The 24,282-nt window shown below is 48.1% G+C and overlaps 3 protein-coding genes across 14 annotated transcripts in view; 1 reads left to right on the top strand and 2 right to left on the bottom strand.

The window, feature by feature from the left end:
* The window catches only part of ATRIP (ATR interacting protein), a 17,038-nt gene extending 5,853 nt beyond the window's left edge, over positions 1-11,185 (bottom strand). For 2 of the 3 annotated variants that reach the window (XM_027098583.1, XM_027098584.1), the window contains exons 1-8: positions 10,652-11,185; positions 8,690-8,820; positions 7,840-8,010; positions 6,146-6,264; positions 4,407-4,564; positions 3,054-3,149; positions 2,607-2,736; positions 1,728-2,417 (exon numbers count right to left, since the gene is read on the bottom strand). In XM_027098583.1, coding sequence (XP_026954384.1) covers positions 1,728-2,417; positions 2,607-2,736; positions 3,054-3,149; positions 4,407-4,564; positions 6,146-6,264; positions 7,840-8,010; positions 8,690-8,820; positions 10,652-10,898 — 1,742 coding nt within the window. In that variant the 5' untranslated portion in view covers positions 10,899-11,185. The remainder of the gene's footprint in view (positions 1-1,727; positions 2,418-2,606; positions 2,737-3,053; positions 3,150-4,406; positions 4,565-6,145; positions 6,265-7,839; positions 8,011-8,689; positions 8,821-10,651) is intronic. The other variant, XM_027098585.1, reaches the window with a different exon arrangement.
* Positions 8,798-24,282, top strand: CCDC51 (coiled-coil domain containing 51). Of its 10 annotated transcripts, none has more exons than XM_027098590.1 (5): positions 16,206-16,311; positions 16,659-16,716; positions 21,237-21,556; positions 22,603-22,767; positions 23,309-24,282. In XM_027098590.1, the coding sequence occupies exons 3-5, from the start codon at positions 21,245-21,247 to the stop codon at positions 24,062-24,064; spliced, it is 1,233 nt and encodes a 410-aa protein (XP_026954391.1). In that variant the 5' UTR covers positions 16,206-16,311; positions 16,659-16,716; positions 21,237-21,244; the 3' UTR covers positions 24,065-24,282. The 10 variants fall into 10 exon arrangements, with proteins under 10 accessions (XP_026954394.1, XP_026954396.1, XP_026954391.1 ...); XM_027098589.1 differs by having other exon boundaries at positions 16,248-16,412; XM_027098594.1 differs by lacking the exon at positions 21,237-21,556.
* TMA7 (translation machinery associated 7 homolog) lies at positions 13,915-16,172 on the bottom strand. The gene is made up of 4 exons (XM_027098607.1): positions 16,078-16,172; positions 15,933-15,988; positions 15,763-15,850; positions 13,915-14,276 (listed from the first exon to the last, which is right to left on the bottom strand). Exons 1-4 carry the CDS (start codon positions 16,091-16,093, stop codon positions 14,242-14,244), a joined length of 195 nt encoding a protein of 64 aa, XP_026954408.1. The 5' UTR covers positions 16,094-16,172; the 3' UTR covers positions 13,915-14,241.

The raw sequence follows: 24,282 nt of genomic DNA, 5'->3' as shown, positions 1-24,282 counted from the left end.
GTTTCTCAAAAAATTAAAAGTAGAAGTACCATGTGACCCAGCAATTCCACTCCTGGGTATATATCTGAAAAAAACCAAAAACACTACTTTGAAAAGAAACATGCACCCCAATGTTCATAGCAGCGTCATCTACAATTGCCAAGGTATGGAAGCAACCATCAACAGATGAATGGATAAAGAAGATGTGGTACACGTACACACACACACACACACACACACACACACACACACACACACACACACTCGAATACTACTCAGCCATAAAAAAACAAAATTTTGCCATTTGCAGCAACATGGATGGCCTTGGAGGGCATTATGCTAAGTGAAGTAAGTCAGACAGAAAGGCAAATACTGTATGATATCGTATGTGGAATCTAAAAAATACAGCAAACTAGTGAACAAAACAAAAAAGAAACAGGGGCTTCCCTGGTGGCGCAGTGGTTGGGAGTCCGCCTACCGATGCAGGGGACACGGGTTCGTGCCCCGGTCCGGGAGGATCCCACATGCCGTGGAGTGGCTGGGCCCGTGAGCCATGGCCGCTGAGCCTGGGCATCCGGAGCCTGTGCTGCGCAACGGGAGGGGCCACAACAGTGAGAGGCCCGCGTACCGCAAAAACAAACAAAAAAACAAACAAAAAAAACAAACAACAACAACAAAAAAGAAACAGGCTTACAGACACAGAAAACAAACTAGTGGTTACCAGTGGGGAGAGGGAAGGGAGGAAGGGCAATATAGCGGTAGGGGATTTAAAAAAAGCATTGTTATGGGATTATATGAAATCGTGTGTGAAACTTTTGGAAACTGTAAAGCACTACGGAATTAAAAAAAATAAAAGGAAAGAGAAGACTCAATAATAAAAAAAGAAGCAATCAGCCACCATGAGCTGGGCCCCCTGCCAGGCACCTGGGTGATGGTAACACGCCTACCTTGCTGCTCACACTACTCTGCAGTACACTGTGTCTAGCTCTAAGCACCACCTTTAGGATGCACCAGACAAGCCAGAATATATTCATATGGAAACCAGGATCCAGAAGTGTTTTTAGCAAACAGGTATTCTGAGTTCAGAGACAAAAAGGCTTAAGAGACATCCAACAGAGGAACTGGCCTCTTGGTGGAATGCTGAGGGGGAGATGGGATTACAGGACGAGGGGATTGGCTGGGTGGTGTTTACCCTCCCAGTGTTGAGGGTCTGGAATCCCAAGCTAGGAATTTACGACAACAGTGTTCCGCAACAAACCTAAAGAAGAGCAAGTAACCTGTGGCTCATGCCAGTGGTGGACACCATGATGATGAGCAGATGCCCAGCAAGGTCAGCTTGTAGCTGCAGACCCTCCACACACCCTCTGCTTCTTCAGGGAACCCCACCAAACTAAACTTCAATGTGGCTGTGAAATCTGGTCTTCACCTGATCCATGTCCCAGGTTCAAAGGCCTCTTGATTCAACCTTTGTCTGTTTCGGGGGCAGGACACTCTTCCATAGTGACTAGCTTCTTTTGCTTACCTACTATCCAGAGGCAGAACTAAGCCAAATAAACCACTTCCTTGGTTCTTCTAACTCCTGGCCCCACTTCCCATCACTTCAGAACTCTAGCTAAGAACCTAAACCAAGGCTTAGAGCTGAGCAGTATGGACGAGTCAAGATGGGAACAAGTACAGGGGCCACAGGACAGACCTCAAGAGGCCGGGTAAGACCCACAAGGAATCATGACTCCCATGCTGCGTTATACCTGGGCAGGAAATCAAAGGAAGCATTTTCAGCTAATTTCACCAAAACCTTAAGGCACTGGCTGAGGACACTGGCTTTAAGGTGACCTGTTGCTGCAGAAGAGAAAGCCAAAAGTTGAAGAAGCATCTTCAATAGTGGGTGCTGGCCTTGGTCACCAGCAAGCCTCCCTGGGGCTGAGGTCACATCCCCACGACCATGTCCGTCAACCAGGCTCTGGTCTCCTTCCCTAGCAGCAGAATCGGCGCCTGCTCCTGATAGTAACAGGCAAATGACTGCTCCGCTGTGGCACACCAGGTGCTGAAGAACGCTTAGTGAAGCCACAGAGAAGCCTTCCAGGTTGCAAAGTGAGTCCTCGGGGCTGGCCTCTACCCCAGAGCTCACACAGGAGGGATGTGTCGGTGAGTCCGCAGGCGCTCCGCTTCTCTTGGCTGCTGCCAAATCCTGCAGAGCCTGGCAGTGTAAGCCGATAAAGAACTGTACCAGGGGGAGGAGGTGCACAGCTCCAGGAAGCTGGCAGAGTGGGAAGGCCCTTCCGCCTCCCTCTGCTGGGTCTCTGTCACAGGAGCCTTCATTCCTGGCCACCAGATTCAGTCCAGTAAGTGCCAGGTTCTGTGCTTCTCTCAGGGCCAAGAGGGGAAATGACCCATCACAAGAACCTGTGGTCCTCAGGCTTGAAATCCCAGTCAAGGTACTAGCAATAGACACAAAAGAAAACACACAAGTGTGAGAGGGAGATAAGGTCAAGGGACCCAAACAACCTGCCTGCTAAATTCTCTAGTTTTCCTGCCCAGAGCAGACCTCCTAGGCCGGTCAGGACCAGATAGGGACTTGCTTCCTGGAAACTTCTTCCAAACAAGCTTTTTAGGAGTCTTATGCTTACCTGCCAAGCCCGGGTAGCTGGAACAGGGTGCCGGTAGGAGCCTCAGAACAACTGCTCAGGAGGTGGCACAGACCTAGGGATGACCCTGGGATCAAAGGCTGCTTCAGGAGAAGGTTTATCAAAATGGAGCCTGCAGAAGACAAGGTGACTGTAGAAGGTTCTGACATGAGAGTGCTTTTCTGTGATGGTAACTATCCTCTAAACTGCCACTAAGTTCCCTTGAGACGCCTGTGGGTACTGAAGGCTCGGAGGCATACTTGCTCTTGGCCCCTTCCATTTTATAGTCTTCTGCTTAAGCCACAGACTACTACTCCCCTGGACCCTCTAAAGCACTGCCTGGGGTACTGATTGAGCCCAGGACAGTTCCCTAGGCAATTCCACTGCAGCATCACAGAGGATGATTGGACCCAGGAAGGCCTCCTGCAGAAGGAGCAGGCATTCTGGTACCTTGAGTGTTTGATCTCTGCATCCAGCTGTCAATAAGCCTTTTCTGGGACTGTTCTTGCTTTATCGGGTCATCTCCCAGACTGTGGGTCTTATTCTCTGAATAACAGATAATATGTTAATCAAAACTGGAACACAAAAGCACAAGTATAGCAGAAACTCTTAAATGTAATGAGTTTAAAACATACATTGTTCTACTTCTTCAACTTTGGATCAAAACAAGAGCCAAAGCAACTCAAGAACCTTCACATCTTTGCCTTCCTCATATAAAACAGGAACTTGCATAAGGAAAGGAAAGGAAAAGAAAATTAAATTGTTTGCCCCACTTCAAAATCAGGCAATAACATAAAAGCATTTTATATGATTCTTATTATGTGCCAGACACTGTTCTAAGAGCTTTATACATGCTAGCTCTCTTGTTCCTCACAGCAACCCAACCAGGAGGTGTTATCATTGGCTCTGTTTTACATATGGGAAAACTGATGCACAGAGGTTAAGGGACTTGCTCAAATCATGCAAGCCAGTAAGCAGTGTGACTGGGACTCTCGGCCAGGCTGGTGGGCTCCACTGCCTGCTCATCACACCACCCGATAACCTCTCCTGAAGTTGCTAAATATCAAAAATGTTAGTAGCTGTAGTTCTCAGGGGTGGCGTGATGCTAATGACTTGAAAGGGTTGATGGTAGGAGAAAGGCAATGTATCTGAATTGTAAGATAAACTGGCATAGCACAGTCTCAGAGTGAAAACCTACTAATGCTAGATTGTCTCTCTAGAAAGCAGTAGCATTCCCTCAGTCTGGACTCAGCTGGGCGATGAAAGGAGCACATGTTCCTGCATACTAGCTGTGTTTCTGGCGTGGCAATGGATGCTGACTGGAGGTTTTAAAATATGCCTGCAAATTCTTTGACACACTTCTCCTCAAAGGGTGCAGCCTAGTTTTCTTCCCCTTGAACATGGCCCAGACTCAATGACTCACTTCTAACAAACAGAATGTGGCAGAAGTGATGCTATGTGACTTTTGAGGCTAGGCCATAAAAAGGATAGCTTCCACCTATCTCTCTGGGTTTGCTAGCTCTAGAGGAAGCCATCTACTAGGTTATGAGATCAGCCAAGTAGCCCTGTGGAAAGGCCCACATGTGGAAAGGAATTCCACTGCCAGACATGTGAGTGAGCCACCTTGAAATAGATCCTCCAGCCCCCTACAAGGCTTCAGTGCCCGCAGAGACAAACCATCCCCACTGTGCTATCAGAACTGCTGACCCACAGAAACGAGGAGAAAATAAATACTCCAATGTTTCAAGGCTCAAGTCTCAGTAGTCTGATAGAGAGCAATAGATGATGGATAGACTGACTTACCCTCTTTGCCCATCAGGGACTTATATCCTGGATCGGTCTGGCAGGGGTGGGGAAGGGACATGTTAGCACTAAAAGACTCCTTTGTAGGGAAAGATGGTTTTCCAAGTTGTGGAGAACATGCTTCTGGCTTTATAACCACAGAAGGGCTTTTCCTAGGACTGGAAAAAGTTAACTATGAAAGCAAAGTAATGATTCTGCTAACACCATGTAAAATACCTGGTTATAAAACTTCTAACAAACTTTAAACTTTTCCTATCTAGGTGATTTGACCAAAAATTTTATCTATTACACGTTTGTTATTCTTTGTCAGGACAGCAATGCAAAATTCAAGGCATTTTGATTCAAATTGTTGAAAAAAAAATCTTTCATTTGCTTCCACCTTCTTCCAATCACCCAAAAGAATTGGCTATAACTCCATTACTATTTCCAGTTCCACCAAAACATCTTTTCAGTTTGCAACCTCTTTTTTTTTAATTGAAATATAGTTGCTATATAATGTTATATAAGTTATAAGCAAATGCTATAGTGATTCATAATTGTTTTTTTTTGCGGTACGCGGGCCTCTCACTGTTGTGGCCTCTCCCGTTGCAGAGCACAGGCTCCGGATGCGCAGGCCCAGCGGCCATGGCTCACGGACCCAGCCACTCCGCGGCATGTGGGATCCTCCCAGACCGGGGCACGAACCCGTGTCCCCTGCATCGGCAGGCGGACTCTCAACCACTGCGCCACCAGGGAAGCCCTGATTCATAATTTTTAAAGGTTATACTCCATTTATAGTTATTATAAAATATTGGCTATATTCCCTTTGTTGTACAATATATCCTTGTAGTTTATTTTATACTTTAATAGTTTATACCTCTTACTCACCTGTCCCTCTATATTGCCTTTTTCCCATTTTCTCTCCCCCCTGGTAACCACTAGTTTGGAACAACCTCTTTTATAATAGTCAGGGACTGAATGAAAAGATTTTCAGGAGAAAGAGGGTCTAGAAAAAGGTGTATTGTGTCTTGCAACTTGGAAACTGAGCCAGTGCCTTGGTGCCAGGGTCTTTATGTTAGAGAAGCAGTCTTAACCCTCTGATTGGATCAGACAATGCTGAGGCACTCCTGTTGGTGTGCCTCTCTCTCCTGTCTTACCTGGGCTACGCAAGGCAAGAAAAGTTCAATTTCACACCCTGCCCATTATAAGCAAAGGCAGCAGAATGTTTAATACCAGAAAAAGACGACCTGACCCACACTATTCAAATTTCAAGGCTGATCCTGACAGTGTGCCAGACTTCTTTGGCAGGCAGGGGACAGGACGGACCATTAACAAACTGATCACATCTGCAGCAAAGGAGGGGACTGCTGGACAGCAAATGAGAAAAAGTATTCCAAGCAGTTGGGACTGAAATACAGTTGGGGCAAAATCATTTATTTGAAACAAATTACATAAAACTGAAGACTGGTCCACTCCAAAAGTTTGGAGAGCATCTTTCCAGCCTCTTTTCATCCCGAGAAGCTGTGTTGTGTTTATAAAGTCTACAGGGAGGAAGCACTTCTAGAGTGCGGGGCCTTTATTCTATGATGCCCCAAACCATTCTAGTCTCATCCAAACCATCTTTGAGGCCTTCAGGAAAGAGCATCTATGCCCCAGTGGCAGAGTCTAAACGACCTTTGTTCAGGACTAGCCTGACATTGTTATTCAGACTTTTTACTAAACGATACAAAACTGTATTCTCCCTCTAGCACCATCATTACCTGACATGGGAAATGGAGGGAGCAGCTAGTTTATTAGCTCGTTCACTGCTTTGAAGCTTTGTCCTTAATTCATTCATCTCTGCATCTTTAAACTGGAGTTCAGACTGCAATGACTGGAGCTGGAAGGCAAAAGAAGCATACTTATAGAGGCCTCATCACATATACAGAAACAGCTCTGGGCTTCAAAATCTCAGGATAGTAAAGGAAAAACAAGCAATGAGAGATAGTATAAAAGTCTGCTGTGACATAAATGTCCTAAAAAATCAAGCTTTAACCTTCTTCCTGAAAGATGACATGGTATTCTAGAAAGATATTTCGACCTGAACTATAGCTGGTTAGTTTGTGAGGGTTCAAATACCATTTACTCAGCCTCTCTGAACTCCAGCTTATCTGTAACATAAGTACCTATCTTCCTGGTTGGGGGTATTAAGTAAGAATGGTGAATGTAAAATGCCCAGCACAGAGCTTGACAAGGTACCATATCTCACGGTAACATGTAGACCTTTTAGTGAATATAGTGGTGCACAATCCAAGTCTTCCTGAAGGTCTGGGCTGAGTATTTAGAAGAGTTTTACCAAAACCTTGTACAGTGTGGGGAGACCTGCTGTTCTGGCCAATGGTAACTGCTGCCATTCCCAGGCACAGCACCAGACACAAGGGCAGGACCATTTAAGTCTCACGACAGCCCTTCTGGTTATTTTCTGGAACAGATAAGGGAAATGAGCATAAGAGCATAAGTCATCACCCTGAGGTCACCGCTTGAATATGATAAAGCCTAGATTCAAACTCTGGTTTGTCTGATTGCAAACCCATTGCTCTTCATCATGTATATGGAAAGGCAACTACTGCTGTTAGTCTTGGGCACAGGTCAATGCTTCTTTAAAGACTGCCAAGTTTGCTGAATGAAGTAACGGCAGAATAAGGCCCACGTTCTTAAGTTTGAAGCCTTGGGAAGTGAAGGAAAGTGGTATATACTGGACACCCACTGTTTTTCTCCCCAGAACAGTATCTCCCTCCCTTAAGAAACATCATTTTCCTACCTTTGAATATGTGATTTGAATGGGAGCTATTATCTCTTTGATTACAGTGACTAGTTCAGAGGCAGGCACCTGACTCAGGTCAGACCAATTAGAGCCTTCCCCAGAATTTTAAAACTTGGAGATAAAGAACCCTAGGTCTTCAGTCTGCTCTGCAGCTATGAAATATGAGCCCAGGAGCCCCTGGAGAACACATCCTCTACCATAAGGATGGAGCCTATCAATAGTACAGAGAATAAAGATGAGTCGTGGCAAATCTTGAGTCTTCTGAGGCCCCAGCACACCTGTTTTCCCAGACCTAGTTATGGAAGCCAATACATTTTCTTTTGGCCTAAGCTAGGTCAACTGAGTTTCTGATCTGCCAAAAAACAAAAAAAAACACACAACAAAAAAACCACTAATTTTAGCTGTTTCTGCAAAGTGTGAGCTAGTAACTTAGACTACCACAGCAAAGCAGAGTTTCATCTAAGTCCTTTTCCAAACCTCAGAGCCTGGAGAAAAGTACATGCAATTAGTTGGTAGCGAAAGTATTTAAGACAAACAACTGTTGAAATCTTCCTGGAAGATCTATAAGCAACTTTAGTCATTGCTTCTAAAGGAACTCATTGAGCAGGCAAAGCTGATGTCCATACAAGCAAAACAAATGCTCTGGGTCACCTTTTTGGAGAATTCTTTTTCTTTGTCACTGAGTGCTTGAGTTTTCTCTTGCTCAAGAAGGAAATGTGATCTTCTCTGTTCCTCTAGAATGGATTCTGTCTGATGCAGTGAGTCCCGTAAAATTTTAATTTCTCCACTTTTAATGAGCACTTCTTCTTCCATTGCCTTCATCTGTAAATCCCAAATTGATGTTGTGAAAAGTTTGTAAGGGAAAATTATATATGTACATGTTTCAACATGTAGCTGGGGAGATGAAGAAACACATTTAAAACATGTCCAACAGACCAGAGTGCTCAAAATATATCTGTACCAATCAGACATCACCGTGATCTGCTAGGCCCATTCCTGGGACAGTGGATATTCAGCAAGATAGCTTAAGGACACACTTGTCGCTTCTGCATGCAGATTCTATAGGCTCTAAGAGGTATTAAACAATCTGGGTCACACACTTAACAGAACTAAAATTCTACATTATGTTCTTGGTTTTTCTAGGGACCTATAGATAGTCATATGAAGAATGTTTGCTTTTTTGCAAAACTGCTAATGAAAATAGCAACCATTATGATGTTGTTTCTTATATAAGACATAGGCTATAAATTTATCTCAGTGCTACAACAGAAAGTTTGTATCTCTTTTTGTATATGGTTTACAGTGTTTCCTTTCTTGCCCTAGTTGTTAGGAATCTCAGGATTTAGTTTCAACCAAAATTTTCTGGCTTTCTTTCCCCCAATTCATGGGGATGAATCTGGACTCTTGTTTTAAAACTTCTATATATTTTATTGTATAATGCTTTATAACACATGCATAAGTGAATGAATTAACTACAAAAGCCACAAGTTAAATCACTTACCTTTTCTTTAAGCTCTTTGTACTGTGCCTGAAGTAACTCTAATTCAAAATTATCTTTAACTGGAACACTTTCTCTGTTTTTCCTTGAAGGATTTTTTGACATCCCATCTAATCTGGGGACCTTATGAACATCTGTAAAAAGCAGTTCCCGTATACTTTTTAGGACCCAACATTTTCCCACTTTAGCCAGACAATCACTTTTGAAAGCAAATTAGAGAAAGATCTAGTAAGCACTACAGGTATTTTACAACATAAGAACATGAATCAATCCTCAGGAAATAACAGAAGCTGCCACCCTCTCCCCATTCTGCACCCAGTTTTAAGAGTCTCATCTAAAGGCTGAAAGGTGCTGTGGGAATCTCACTGGTCAGAACTCAGTGATCTATTATTCAACGATATTTACTGAGCACCTAAAATATGCCAGGCTTTAGCCTCTGTAGAAAGGTACAATGGTGAGCAAAATGGATACAGTCCTTAAACTCATGGAGCTTACATGACACTCAAAAACACAAGAATAAATGTAAAATTTCAACTGTTATAAGAGCTGCAGAGAAGAGCAAATATAGGAAAGCCTATAATAGGGGCTTTGATCCAACGGGATGAATAGAAGGCTTCCCCAGGTAAGTGATGACTGAATGGAGAGCTGAAGAACAGGCAGGAACTAACCAGGTGAGTGGGGATGGGGAATAGATGGAAAGAACACTCAGTGTGTAAGAAACAGCAATGTGCAGTTTCTGTATTGTAAGGAAGCAGGGAGAATTCAAGGAATGAAGGAAGGTTAGTGTGGCTAGAACCCAAAGAAGGAGAGGGAAAGGGACAGGCCATGCTGGGCCTTGCTGGCCATGTTAAGGATTTTGATCTTTATACTAGAAGTAGTGTGAAGTCATTAAAGGCTTTCAGTAGGGATGTTCACGTGTATCTGTGTGTGACACAGAGATTCTAGTTTTGAAAAGATCACTCTGGCTGTGGTATAAACTCTGACTTGAGTCATAACTGGAAATGTGGGAACAATTTAGCAGACTATTGTCTGGAGAGGGGTGATGGTAACACAGATCAGGGAGATGGCAGAGATGATGCAGAGAGGATGGATTCCAGAGATGGATGAAGAAGGTAAAGTTACAGGATTTGGAAAGGAATCAGATCCATGGTCAAGGAAAGGGAGCTGTTGCCTGCCTTGTGCTACATGATTGAGAGTGGTGCTAGTCATTGCCATGCAGAACATTTGGTCATCAAATGTTCTGAGTGTTTTCTGAATGCTTCGCCAGGCACCATGCTGGAGATACTGGTGGATGACTGGGTTTCCAGGAAATGATTGTGTGGAATATAAGATGCATGTAAGACATCCATGTAGAGATTTCTCTTCCTGGGAGCCCCATAAGACTTCACTAGAATGAGGGTAAGCTCCATGAAGGAGGGGGCTTTTGTCTTTTGTTTATTGCTAAGTGTCTGCAGCTCCTAATGTTTGGGCACCTAAGTACGATTTATTGGTTGTATAAAAGAATGAATCTCTTTTATCTCTTGCCTCTGCCAGGCCCCTCTTATGTTCATGCGGCCCAAGGGAAAAGGTGGTCTTCATTAGATCTAAAGCCTCCCAAACCTGTCATAATGATGGGTCCCCATGTGTAGGTAGTGATGATTCTGCTGGTGGTGGTAGTCGTGTTGCAAGGATCTCTGTTAAGAACTAAGAACCTTACTGGTCCAAAGTATAGAAACTAAAGTAAAATGTTAACCTAGCTTTCGGTATTCCAAATCGGCTGTTTGACACTCCTGATACATTTCTCCCCCAAATCAAAGGACCTTTTGGGACACGCCGCTGCTTAAATCAAACTGTTCCTATATTTTTAAAAGGTGAAGTGGCAGTGTGAGTTCAAGACACCGAACAGCGGTCGTGGGGTTCTTAAGCCACAGCCATCTAGTGGGTCTAGCGAGGTCTGCACCACCCTCGGGGAAAAGGCGCACTCACTGGACACGTCCGGAGCCGCGTTCGGGCACTGGCTCAGGGCCTGTGACGCGAGGGTGTCGAGCTCCTCCAGGTCGTCGGCGGTGAAATCCCCGTGCGCGCCGAATGGGTCTTCTGGGTCTGGGGGGGCGGCCGCGAGGAAGCCCCGGGCCCGCTTGCTCGGAGGGTGCTGGGTGCTGGACGGCGGGCCAGAACTGGGTGCCGGGGGCCCGCTCCGCCTCCTGCTGCCTGGCGCGGGGATTCCAGCCATGCCTGCCGCCAGCCGGTATCCGAAGGCACCGAGTCCGCCCTGTAACCTCGAGGCCGGAGGGCTGGACCAACCGATCGCGCGCTGCCGCTCGCCTCAGCCGCTGGGGCCGCGCCCCCTAGCCAACAGGCCAATCACCTTCCAGTCGGTGGGCGGGGATGAATGACGTAATCAGACCGCGCCGCGGTGCTCAACTGGGTGCCTGCGAAGCTCGGTCGCTCCCAGCCCTTCTGGGCATCACCGCGCCTGGCGCTTTCGTACCGACGGCTGGGACCCCAGTATGCGGGTGGTCTAAGAGGAGAGAACCGAGTTACCTGGGCTAACTCACCAGCCCCACCGCGCAGGTGGCTCTGCGCCCGCTCTCTGGCATCACTTAGGGTACACAGCTGGGCTTGGAGGAGTTCGCCCTGATTTTCACAAGTGCACATGTGAATCGAGTCAGGGAGCATTCAGGGGTTTGGTCTTTGTGAGCTCGCTGTTCTCCAGCGAGACCCACTTCTCATATACCCCAAGGCTCTCTTGGGGAGGAGTGTGGGAGAGTGGGACTGGGCGGAAGTTATGACTAGAGCTGTTGTGAGCACACATCTTTGAGAACAGTAAATGCTTTGAATGTGTACCTTTGAGTTAGGTCTGGAGAAAGAAAGGTCTGAGAAGGGGTGATCCTGAGAATGGTGTGCCTGTGTTGGAGGGGGTGGGAACTAACTGCTCAGGCTGTTAATATTCATTCATTTCTCTGAGAGCTCTTGAGTGTTTTTGGCCCAAGCGACGGTCATAGTTTAGAAATGAATGAAACTCAGGAAGTTAAGGAAGGCCCCCTGGAAGTAGCACCTGGGCTGTCCTACAGGTTGAGTGGAAGTTACCAACAATTACCAAGGAGGGCTTCCCCGGTGGCGTAGTGATTAAGAACCCGCCTGCCAATACAGGGGACACGGTTCGAGCCCTGGTCCGGAAAGATCCCACATGCTGCGGAGCAACTAAGCCCGTGTGCCGCAACTACTGAGCCTGAGCTCTATAGAGCCCAGCCTGCACTCTGCAGAGCCCACAAGCCACAACTAATGAGCCCGCATGCCACAACTACTGAAGCTCATGCACCTAGAGCCTGTGCTCCATAACAAGAGAAGCCACCGCAATGAGAAGCCCGTGCACCGCAACGATGAGTAGCCCCCGCTTGCCGCAACGACAGAAAGCCCGCGCGCAGCAACAGACCCAGTGCAACCAAAAATAAATAATTTTAAAAAAAGAAAAGAGTTACCAAGGAGGATGGCACCAAGACTACTCAGACAAGAACACAACACTGAAATGGACGCCACACAAGTGCCAGGTAGGAATTATCGATGGCAGAGAGAGAAGGTAAGGCTTTAGAGAGGAGCAAGGATTCAAGCTGGGCTTGAGTGGCTGACAGGATTTTACTGGGCAGCAGTCATGTGCACAACGGTTAGCAGGAACAGGGTGTTGGAGAGTAACTGGGGCAAGACTTTTCATCCTTGAATGCTCAGTGCCAAACTTGGCCTGTGAGTGTCCTGTGAATGTTTGTGAAGGCAGTAAATGAAAGGGAAGTGGTTGTCAGGGCCTAGAGGGTCTTGAATACCTGGCTTTAGTTTTTTGAGGTAATTGGTAGGTTCCCTCAGACAGCTGCCCAAATGTTGAATGCTTGTCTTAATTGCTCCAAGACTCTGGTCCCGTAAAGGGACAGGATTATACTTCCATGTGTTAATGCTGATTAGGTTCTACCAAATAAAACAGCAGTAGCTTAATCTCAGGGGTGGTGTGCTGGCACTGGCTCTCTGAAGGGTTATTCTCAGTAGCACAGGGATGGGTGCGAGCTGGCAAGGTCCAACAGGGAATCCCTTAAGTCCAAAGATGCTGCTGGCTGTGCAACTTTCCGGGAGAGAAGCAAAGTGGGCTGTTTTTCTTTTTCTACTAATATCAAGTACATTAGAATGATAATACAGGCTTCAATCTATCAAAACCTTTTCCAGTTTTGACTCAGCAAAATCTCAGACTAGTTCTAGAGCCCTTTTTGAAAACACATTCTCAGAGAGAGCTAAGTGTTATTCGCATTATTCCCATAGTTGTATCAGGAATTTACTCTTCCTGGAGTCAAAAGTGGTAGGTAACAAATGTCAGGAGAGAAAAAGGCAACAGGGTTAAGAGACACTGGGACTGCCACTACAGTCAGGAAAGAGCTCACTAATGTGACATTTCAGTTCTCTAAAGGAAGGGAGTTTCCAGTTGGTGATAACAGTGAGGCAGGAGCTTGACTGGAATGTAGGCCACTGTGGCTCACGATTGATCAGGAGGATGAATGCTAGACACCAGAGGGTAGGGAGTGGCATCCAGATCCCTTAGTGCCTCACTGGTCATTGTAGGGACTTGTGTTTTTTTTGCACTAAGAAGCCACTGAAGAATTCTCAGCCAGGGAGAGACAAAATGTAACTTTATGGTTTAGAGATCACTCTGGGTCCTGAATAAGGATTAGACTGTACGGAAGCAAGGGTAGCGGCAGGAAGACAAATTTGGATGTGACTACAATAATTTAGGTGAGGGATTTTAGGGTCAGAATGAAGGTCCGGTGGTATAAGAGTAAATATGAAGGGTTCAGATTTGATTTTGCTGATGGGTTGAACGTAGAGTATAAGAAATGGGAACCTAGCAAGGACCTTTCTGAAGCCCTAGTGGAAATGCAGACCTGGGGGCTTCAGAGTAAGCTTAGTTCTTACAGACTTTTAGGAATCTCTCCTTTCTCCAGTCTTTTTGCCCTTCATAACACATATCATATGTATTTGTCCTGCTCCCCTCCAACAATAGAGAAGTTCCTTGGCAAGAGGAATTGTTCACTGGTGCATGCCCGGCTTGCACAAGCAAGACTCCTTACATGAACAGATGAACAACCCCATTAAAACAAATAGTAATGTGGATGTCATAACAGAAAGAATAGATTTTCTTCCCAAAGTACAAATTCTTCCACTAATCTCATGTAATATATTCTGTTGGGTATATAACCACACAGAAAACAACAGCCATTTCAAATGAGTTGGTTTAATTCCAGGTGGTACAGAATTCAGGATAGAACAAGGACTTCAGAACACACTTTGGCAGGATTCTGGGCTGGGTTTATGCGGATCTCACAGCTAAGGTAGAAATGGCTGAGAAGAACTAAAGACAAGATGAACCACTGTATGATTTTTTTTTTTTTTTTACAAAAGTTTATTCTTAAATGTACAATAGGTTCCAAGACAACACTTCATTCTAGCTATAGGTGGCAACAGATGTTATGGCAGGGAATCCAGATGTTTAAACAGGAATGGAACTAAGGATCATCATTGCCTCAGGCACAAGGAACAGCTTACTTTTTGCCAGATTTCTTAATTCCGCCTGTTGCTGCAAAAGGAAAAAAAAAAAGTCTCATCCAGGGAAAAAGACAGTTCTATGGCTGAAGCCCCAGGGGCCTGATAAGGATCCTAATAAGGTCCAGCTCTTTGTACTGGGCATTTTTTTGGACACAAGCATGCACAGGGCTTTCCCAGTATTATCTATTCTGGGCAAAAGTAGAATGAGAATAAGGCAGGGCACGGGTAATGGCTGTGCACTGGTCTGGATCCCAAGTGTGTTGTGTATTTCAGACTGGCTCACTTAATCCTCATCCCCTATCAACCCATTTTACAAATAACAAAGTCTCAGTGTTAGGTGTTGTTCAAAGTTATAAACTGGTATGTGACAAAGCCAGGATTCCAAGCTGGGTAGCCTGACTTCCAAGTCCATACTCTTAAGTGTCATATCACACATCACCTTCTGTATTACGATCCTGGGATCTGATTTACTCACTACCTTTATTTTACCCAATTTACAAATGACTGTATTTGGCACAGGGTAGGTAATTTAACAAACAATTATAGAATTAAGTATGCCTAATATAGAAATGGAAGTCCTAAAGGGCTGTGACAAAATAAACCTTAAAAAAAAAAGTAGATGATGCTCAATAGAAACAAGTAGTACAGGATTTCACTAAGGGTTGGGCTTCTCCCCATACATAATCACAGATTAAGGGAAGGTGCAAGATACCTCACATCATTCCAAAAAGGAATCTCAATATCTACAATCTCAGCGCTGTGTGGGTACACAAAAATGACTCAAACCCACTAGAATAGAGGTCTTGGGAAACGCTGAATGACACTCCCACCATCCCAGCCTTCGTTGTCCCTAGGGTGGCTCAGTGATCCAATAGGGTATAGATAACTGTTGAGAAAATAATCCTATTTTGATGAATGTAAACAGGATTTAAGAAGCACAAAGTACAATGACTGACGAGTTTTAAAAAAATCTTTTGATATGTAATCAATTCCTCTTACACAAAGACAAAAAAGAGGCAGAATGGTAGAGAATTAAGTTAAAAAACATATAGCACAATAGTATGCCAACAGACTTGGACTTTATCCATTAGACTAGGCGCATCCAGCAGTGAAAAGGCTCAGGATGCAGAATTATTTTGCTAGAGTTTTAACAATACGATTAGTAAATTAAGAAATGTTAGAAGCAACAAAGAAGCAGTGAAATACGAATTTGGAGCAAGAAACTGTAGAGGATATCTGGAAACTCAACTGTACTAACTTGTGTCTGAGATATATAAATTTCTGTATTTCCATTTCTGCCACTTCCCTAAGCAAGAGAAGCCCATACTGGGTCTGACTCCCGCCCCCTCTCCCGCTGCTGCGAAACCAAGCTTGGCTAGGGCCGTCCACTACAGCGGACACCAGCAAAAGGGACCTCGCAACTCACCAACGAGGCAGGACACGGACATGCTCGGGCCCGTAACCAGACTGATGCTCAGGCGTTTGTCCGGCTTGAGCTCTACCCAGCCCTCACTTACCCAGGGGGCCTTTCCCCGCGGCCTTCGCTTTTAGCTCCTCGAGTTTCTTTTGCTCCTCCTTCTGTTTCTGCTTGAATGCCTTATCTTCCTACGGAGAGGGAGAGCGGATTCACTCCCGGCGGATTTCTCAGACCCTCCGCGCCCGCCCACGCCTCTGCGCCAGCCCTCACCTCGTCCATCTCCTTGGCTTGCTTCTTGGGCTGCTTCAGGGGCTTCTTCTTGCCACCTGCGTGCGACACGAGCACGCTCAGCCTGGCCCCCGCCAGGTCCCGTCCCTCTCCACCCCGCCCCACCCCATCGTCCCCGCTCACTTACCTCCGCGACCCGACATGGCGCCTGCCGCCCCTTCCCCAGACCCTCCACCGGATGCGGGGTTCTCCGTCCCACCCCCTGAGCCTATACCTCCATGCGGGCCCGCAGATTGGCTCCTGGTTCGGAAGTTGCGCTCCCGCTGCCGGAAGCGGTCCGGAGGCGGGCACTAAAGGGTCAGAGATCAACTGAGTGACTGGCGCACGTTTGGGTTTGCGGCTCCGGCGCAAAACCCACCAGGTACTGGGGAGGTGGGGTGTCTTGCCCGGGGAGGATCCAGAAGCCGCGAGCGGTTTTTAACCGCAAGCGCTAAGCCTGGGACTGTGCACGGGGAGAGGACTGTAAGTAGAGGGAAGGGCTCGTGCAAAGGCCTTGAATCTCGGCGCATTCCTTACAGTGTGGCTGGTGGGAGATGCGAGGGAGGCAGCAGAAATGGGCGGGGGCTAGACCACCTGTTTCTAGAGCTTTGGAGGCCACCGGAAGGAGTTGGGGTTTTATAATATAGCCCGGGATGCGATATTTTTGCAAATTCTGTTAATTCATCCAGTACATTTTTGTTGAGTGTGTGCTATATGTGTGTACTTTAGGCACTGAGGATGCAGCAGTGAACAAAACAGTGCCTGCCCTGGCAGAGCTGCCGTTCTGGTGGGTGAGACTATAAGTAAATAAGTGAAATGCATACCACGGGTCATGTGATATGTGCCTGGGGAAAAATAAAGCAAAGTGGTTAAGGTGTCCTGGGGTGGGAGTGGACAGCTATGACATTTGAGCAGGACTTGAAAAAGAGAAGGGAGCAAGCAGTACAGATAGGAAACAGGTGGTATGAAGCCCCTGAGGTGGGAATAGCCTAGCATGTTCCAGCAACATAAAGAAGCTGGGAGTTATATGAAGTGAAAGATATGTTAGCTAACCTTGTTATGGTAAACATTTAGCAGTATATACATTTGTGAAGTCATCACATTGTACACCTTAAACTTTTACAATGTTGTGTGTCAATTTTATGTCAAAAAAAAAGACCGAGGGAAAAGGTCCATGTGACTGGAGCAGAGTGAGGAAAAGGAGACTGGTGAGAGGAGAGAAGAATGAGAGCCAGGAGGTGGATGCCCTGTAGGTCATGGAAAGGATTTTTGCTTTTACCTTGAGAGAAATGGGGAACGGTTGCAGGCTTTGAGCAGAGAGAGACATGGTCTGACCATGTTTTGAAAGCACCACTGCCTGCTCTGTTGACAGTAGGGGCTAGAGTAGAAGCAGGGAGACTTGTCAGAGGCTCTTAGGATAATCCAGACAAAAGATGTCAGTTGTTGGGACCAGGTGATAATAGTGACAGAGGCAAGAGGAAGAGGGATTCTGGATTTAGTTTCAGAGGTGGAGGTGGCATTTGTTAATGGACTGGATGTGAGGAGCGAGAGAAAGCAGAGTCAGGGATGATATGAGAGTTTGGGCCTGATTGGTTTCCATCAACCAAGATGGAGAAGGCTGTGGGAAAGGCAAGTTTGGGAGAGGAAGATAAGATCCCCATCAGCCTTCCAAGCAGAGACATGGAGTGAGCAGTTCGATAAATGAGCCTGGAATTCAGAGGAGAGGTGTGGGCTGGAGAGGTCCGATTATAGTTTGTTTGGGTTTTATTTATTTATTTATTTTTGGCCACGCCACGTGGCTTGCAGGATCTTAGTTCCCTTACCAGGGATTGAACCCGGCCCTGGCAGTGAAAGCACCAAGTCTTAACCACTGGACTGCCAGAGAATTCTGTCTGTTTGTTTTTTAGTAATAGCTTTATTGAGATATGATTTACATACCACACAATTCATCTACTTAATGTGTACCATTCAGTGGTTTTAGTATATTTACAGTGTTGTGCAGCTATCCCTACAATCAAGTTTAGAACTTTTTTGTAGATGATTTTTCAAGCCACAGGACTGGATAAGAGAGGAGCCTGAGGACAGAGCTCTGGGGCACTGTGTGGAGAGGTTGTGGAAGGGAGTGGGGACTGGAAGCCAAGAGGAGAAGGTGGTTCAAGAAGGAGGGAGCTATCACGAGGCACAGGCTGCTGACAAGGCAAGCAAGATGAGGATGGAACTGATCATTGGGTTTAGCCACGTGGACATGACCTGGACAGGAGCAGTTCAAGTGTCCTGGTGGGTGTGAAGGCCAGAACAGAGGGGGGCTGAATGAGAATGGGAGAAGAGGCACTGGAGACAGCTAGTGCAGGCACTTTGTCAAGGAGTAAAGAGGAGCAGAGAAGTGGGGCAGTTGCTGGAGGGAGTGTCAAATCAGTTAGTGCCTGAGGAGGGGAGAGGATATGGGACCAGTGTCTGAGGAGGGGAGAGGATATGGGACCTGGGGCACAGCTTGGCCTTTCCTAGAGCAGGAATTATTCATCCTGAGGAACAAGAGAAGGTGGCGATGAGACAGACATTGGCAGGTGGGAAGGTGTGGTAGGAGTTTATGGAAGTTCTCTTCCAATTTTAAAATATTTTCTTGGTGAAAAATGAAGCAAACCATCAGCTATACAAGTGAGGATGAGGTACTGGTGATGGAGGTTTGCGAAAAGGGCAGTTGGTAGGAGATAGTCATCTGGATGGAGTAGGAGAATGGATGTGGAGGGGCAGCGTCCTGAACTTGGCCCAGGGCTCATTTTGGCCTCTGTCCACCTGTCCAGCCTCTCCACCCACTCTCCTCTCTGCTGCACAGGTCATCCTTCAGATTTTAGACAACTTCAAGCACTGTTCCACTTTGTCTCTGTGCCAGGAACATCTTCCCTTTGCTGGTTGATGGGCCTGTGAGACATCTAAGTGGGGAGGAGCCAGGAGACAGGCTGGGTGGGAGGCTGAGAGGAGGGACTAGAGTGGGGGAACAACTTGGGATTCGTTGGTGTGTCCCGTCACGAAGCCAAGTCCCTGCTGTCTCCAAGCTTATGTTCTAGTGAGGGGTGAGGCAGTACATGAAGAAGGCAATATGTGTGTCTGGTGGAGAAAAAGAAAGCAGGTAAGGTGGCCAAGGAGGGAGTGGTCAGGAAAGGCCTTATCAAGAGGTGATGTATGAACAAAGACGTAAGTGTGAGGTGACTGGACTTGTGGAGGAAGAGCGGTCCAGGCAGAGGACATGGCAGGGCACAGACCCCGTGGCAGGATTGTGCTTAGCGTGGTGAGGAAGCTGGAGTGGAGTACATACAGGGATGGAGAGAAGGAAGGGGATGAGGGCTGAGAGGACCGGGGCTTGTTGGCCAATGGCAGGACTGGTGTGCATGCCAGGTGATAGGGGAGCTGTCAGGGGGTTTTGCACCGAGGGATGTGATCTGACTTGGGAGGTAACAGAGCCTCTGTTTGCCATGTGAAGAACAGCTCTGAGGGGCAGGGGAGGAAGCCATGACTGTGTAGGAGGCTTTAGCTGTCTTCTGTGCCAGGGATGAGTGACCTTCCTAGGGTCCAAGATTGGGCTGCTGATAGAGGAGGAGGCTGAGGGGAGTGGTGATTTCAAAATGAGAGGGTGTTGAAAGCTGCAGAGGTATTGGAGAAGAAATCTGAGTAGCACCTGCTGGATCTGACAAGGTGGGAGTTTTGCAGGGCTTCAGGAGAGCAACCTTGGTGGTCGAGTGGGATCAAGAGAGAAGAGGGCTGAAGAAGTAGTGATAGACAAGGGGGACACCTTTCTGCTGAGCGTTGCTGAGGAGGGTGGGTGCTCTGCTTTGACGAGGGGTACACCTGCAGGATTGTTGTGAGGCCACAGCTTGTGTGCAGTGGTCACTGGCCTTGAGGCCTAGGAGGCTGGCCCGACTGCTGGGCCATGGGTAGCGTGTGCTCCCTTGGGCCTTAGGCAAGGGGCACAGGGGTTTGGGTGCAGCACCAGCTTGGAACCACTGTCACAGAGATGTCCCCTTCTGTGGCGCTCAGCTCAGGCTTTTGCCAGGAGGCATGTCCCTACCCAAGCAACTTTGTTTTCAAGAGGGTCAGAGCTTCTCCAAGCATGGCACCATGGGGAGGAGGCTGGGATGCTCATCGCCTTACATCAGGGAGGTCCTTTCTTTGTAACTGGAGCTCTTCTAGTCAGTCTTCCTGTCCCCCGCTCCCTTTGCTTACCTCTCTCTCTGGCCTGGTCTTTTGGCTACCAGGTGTCACTCTGACAGCCAGAGTCAGTACTTGGGGGCAGGGGTGGTTTGGCCAGACCAGAGTGCTCTGGCCCAGGTTTGCCCCGGGAGCATGGGTCACCTGGCCCTCTCTTTGGGGTCCTCGGAATTCACTGCTGCTCCTGGGCTCAGGCAAGGCCTGACTGGATGATGGGAGACTCCCTGTGCTGTTCAGGTAACAGAGAAGTAGGATTGTTGGGGCCCAAACATCAAAGCAAGGTTGAAAAGGGAAAGATGAAAGAAACTTAACCTGTTGGGCAGTTACTGAGGTTGGAAAGAAGGAAGAAAGCTTATGGAAAGTGAGAAATGTGAGTCTGGGAGTTGGTCACCCGGAATGTCTGGGCTTGAAGGGCAGAAGGAAAGTTGGTGTAAACCTAAAAAAGCTGTCCTCTATGAAGAAATCTGGGTTGTTTTGTTTTGCTTTGTTTTCCCCTGGAATTGTCTTTTCAGAGGAGAGCTGAGGAGAGAGTTTTCTGCCTTGGGACATGAACGACCTGTGTCCCAGAACAGAAGCGAAACTGCTTCGCCAGAGTTGAGGCAGCCCTCAGGGAGTCTGGGAAGCTGGTTTTGATAGTCATTTATAGAAATCTTTCCCCCAAATCCCCTCAGTTAGTTCCACAGTTTCCCTAGGAGTCTTTGGGAATCTTTGTGGGGCTCTGTTAGCATGGACACAACGCAGGTTTAAGAATTTTCTTTGAGATTATCAGAAAACTGGACACCAGGATTCTCATGCAGATCACAACAGAGACCTGGGGTTGTGGGAAGGTGGGTGGAATGGGAGGATCTGGGTTCATGTGGCGTCATGGAGAGAGATGGAAGGCCTGAGCTCCTAAATATGCTCTTCCCTGACATGCTCCATTGTCTGGGGGCACCTGGTGAAGCCTGACCCTGGTGGCTGCCACCTCTGGGCCCAACAGAGTGGTGCGCAGTTTGGACTTTCTAATGGAAACTGTTCAGTTCAGAACTGTCCCTAGGACTTGAGATCTGACTTAAGCCCAGCCTTTCTCGGCTGTGAGCTGATCTCTCTGGCATCCCCCCACAGATCTCCCGATGACAGGGTGCAGCCCTGTGCTGGCCATGCGGCACGTCGTGGGTATGTCTCCCGTACTGGTGCGGAGAGGCCTCCTTGGAAGGGACCTCTTTATGACCAGGACTCTCTGCAGCCCAGGCCCCAGCCAGCCCAGAGAGAAAAGACCTGAGGAGGTGGCCCTCGGGCTGTACCACCGCCTCACAGCGCTGGGAGGAGCCCTGGGGCACAGCATTCAGCAACGGGCGTCCTCCATGGCCAAGACTTGGTGGGACAGATATGAAGAGTTTGTTGGACTCAGTGAGGTTCGAGAGGCCCAGGGAAACGTGACTGAGGTGAGGAGGGGAGCTGGGGTGGTTGGCCCTGCCCTCTGACTTGGGCAATGTGGCCTGGAGGCTCCTGACAAGTAAATTACCAGCCACAGATGCTGGGAGGCCACGTCCAGATTTGCCTTTTCTTGAACACATACCACTAGGAGAGGGATCTGACTCGTTTCTCACACGACAGCCTGGCTTTGATACTACCGGGGTGAAGGGCCCTCCTCTCCCCCATGTAAACAAGTTGTTGTGTATGCTATGTACCAGTGAGTCCCGGGCCATTAACATCCTTTCTGTGAGGACAGCAAGCACTTCCTTCATTGACTGCTTGGGGGTTGGTGGTGAGAGTTACCTGGCGGGTTGCTGCATTACAGTGTCCTCAAAGCCCCATGTGTGATTAAAGCATCCCTCGTGAAAGTAGAGGCCCTGGGAAACATCAGACTGTGAGGTGGGAAGAGCTGCCTCTGGTTGTCAAGTCCTTTGTGGCAGTGGAAATGCATTCCGCCATCTCTGTTCCCACTCCCACCTAGGCGCAGACCAGTGTAGTGGGGTGGGAAGAACCTGGGGTTTAGCCGGAGGTTTTGAGGCACAGTGCTGTCTCTCCCCTTGGAGGCCATCACTTTGGCTGAGCCGGGGTTTCTCTGTCTCTTGAATGGAGGCCAGGGCAATGCCTGTCATGGCGTTTGGCGTTGTTGGGAGGTTGTAGCTAAGGTAACACACATGAAGCCGATTAAGAACATAAGGGCCTTGCTCTGGTTTGTCAGACTAGAGTCAGCTGGGTTTGGTGGACACAGATTGTATGCATCTTTAGCTGTTTTCAGGTTTCTCAGGGGCATGTTATTTCCACTTGAACGGACAAATCCGGTGATTCTGATGGGCAGGGCCCGGGGCTACACTTTGAGGACCACTGGGTGAGCCAGGATTATGTGTCTGAGGGACTCTCTTTTCACCCTTTGTACTGACACCCCACTAACCTCTTCTCCGCCCAGTCTTGTTGGGAATGGAGCCGAGGCTGTGTGGGCATGGAGAGAAGGGGCAAATGGCCTCTGTTGTTCTCTCTGCAGGCAGAGAAAGTGTTCATGGTGGCTCGAGGGCTTGTCCGGGAGGCTCGGGAGGACTTGGAAGGTCAGCAGGCCAAGCTGAAGGAGGTGAGGGACCGCTTGGACCGCATCTCCAGAGACGATAACCAGTACCTGGAACTGGCTACTCTGGAGCACAGGATGTTGCAGGTAGGCCCCTTCCTCATCTGGAGAGGGACCCTAGCCTGGCAGGTCATGGAGGGGCGAGGTGGGAGCCCTGACTAGTTAGGGGGTCAGACACCTGGTGAGGAGGTAAACCAGAAGCCCCTGTGGAGGGACTGGGCCCCAGGCTTCCAGAGCTTCTCCACGCACTTCCTCCTGGAATACTGGGATCAGTGGTCCAGGACAGTATAATCTGGACCCCAGATTACTGAGGAGGGAGCACCATGCAGGGGTCTGGCCCAGAGAGCGCCGGACACTTCCCTTCTGTTAGACACATTCTGTAGACACCACTGCATGTCCGGCCAGACCCAAGACTGCTTGGGGAGGATAGTGCCACTCACCTTGACCACCCCCAGTTCCTTTGCTCCTCCCTCCTGACCAGGCTTATGCTACCTTTACTCATTCAACGTGTTTATGGAACATGTAATCTGTGCCAGACGTGAAGCTGAGCCCCAGGGACATGGTAGTGGGACATCTGCTGGCGGCTGCTGGGCCAGGTTGCTGCTATATGACAGCTTTGCTTCTGCAGGAGGAGAAGAGGCTTCGTATGACCTATCTGCGTGCCGAAGACTCCGAGCGAGAGAAGTTCTCCCTCTTCTCTGCAGCTGTGCGGGAAAGTCATGAGAAGGAGCGCACTCGGGCTGAGAGGACCAAGAACTGGTCCCTCATTGGGTCAGTCCTGGGGGCCTTGATTGGTGTGGCTGGCTCCACCTACGTGAACCGTGTGCGGCTACAGGAGCTGAAGGTCTTGCTTCTGGAGGCTCAGAAGGGGCCTGTGAGCCTCCAGGAAGCCATCCGAGAACAGGCATCCAGCTACTCCCTCCAGCAGAGGGACCTCCATGACCTCATGGCAGACCTGAGGGGCCTGGTGCAAGCTGGGCCTGGGCAGAGCTCTTTGTCCCAGGCAGGTACTTCCCCCACCCGAGACAGAGACACAGAGGTCCTTTCAGCTGCCTTGAGAGAGCAGCTCAGCCATTCCAGGCAGGTCCATTCATGTCTAGAGGGTTTACGAGAGCAGCTTGATGGCCTGGAAGAGACTTTGGGCCAAGTGGCTGGGGTGCTTCAGCTTGCAAAGGCTGCAGCGCACCCAGGCCTGGTGGAGCCGGCAGATGGGGCCCTGTCTGGGTCCTTGCTGGAACAGGGGAGCATGATCTTGGGGCTGTCAGACATGGAGCAGAGGCTAGAAGCCCAGGTCAACAGGAACACCATCTATGGCACACTGGTCACCTGCGTGACATTTGTGGCCATCCTGCCTGTGCTGTATATGCTGTTCAGGGCCAGCTAGCCCCTGGACCCACCTCCAGAGGGAGGAGGTATGGATGTGGATTTAGTTAGAGAATGAAGCAATGAAGTGAGCCTTCAGGGGTGCACTCAACCTCAGCCTGAGTCTGTGTGGCTCACCAGCAGACATACTTTGCTTTTTAGGCAACACTCATTTACATTAACTATCGAAAATTTGTGATAACGTCCAATTAAAGTGTCTTTAAGTTTGTCTTATTTAAA

The sequence above is a fragment of the Aethalodelphis obliquidens genome, unplaced genomic scaffold, assembly GCF_003676395.1.
Source record: "Aethalodelphis obliquidens isolate GAN/ISIS:26980383/991018 unplaced genomic scaffold, ASM367639v1 scaffold125, whole genome shotgun sequence".
Taxonomy (NCBI): Eukaryota; Metazoa; Chordata; class Mammalia; order Artiodactyla; family Delphinidae; genus Aethalodelphis; species Aethalodelphis obliquidens.
The sequence above is the reverse complement of the archived record's forward strand: the minus strand, read 5'-3'. Positions and strand labels throughout refer to the sequence as shown.

Excerpts from the sequence above, each read along its gene's own strand:
- TMA7 (XM_027098607.1), bottom strand. Across the intron at positions 15,851-15,932 it reads AAGCCAAGGAGATGGACGAG|GAAGATAAGGCATTCAAGCA; the intron begins GTGAGGGCTGGC and ends CCCTCTCCGTAG. Across the intron at positions 14,277-15,762 it reads CGCGGGGAAAGGCCCCCTGG|CAACAGGCGGAATTAAGAAA; the intron begins GTAAGTGAGGGC and ends TTCCTTTTGCAG.
- CCDC51 (XM_027098590.1), top strand. The coding sequence starts at position 21,245 with ATGACAGGGTGCAGCCCTGTGCTGGCCATGCGGCACGTCGTGGGTATG. Across the intron at positions 21,557-22,602 it reads CCCAGGGAAACGTGACTGAG|GCAGAGAAAGTGTTCATGGT; the intron begins GTGAGGAGGGGA and ends TTCTCTCTGCAG. Across the intron at positions 22,768-23,308 it reads TGGAGCACAGGATGTTGCAG|GAGGAGAAGAGGCTTCGTAT; the intron begins GTAGGCCCCTTC and ends TTGCTTCTGCAG.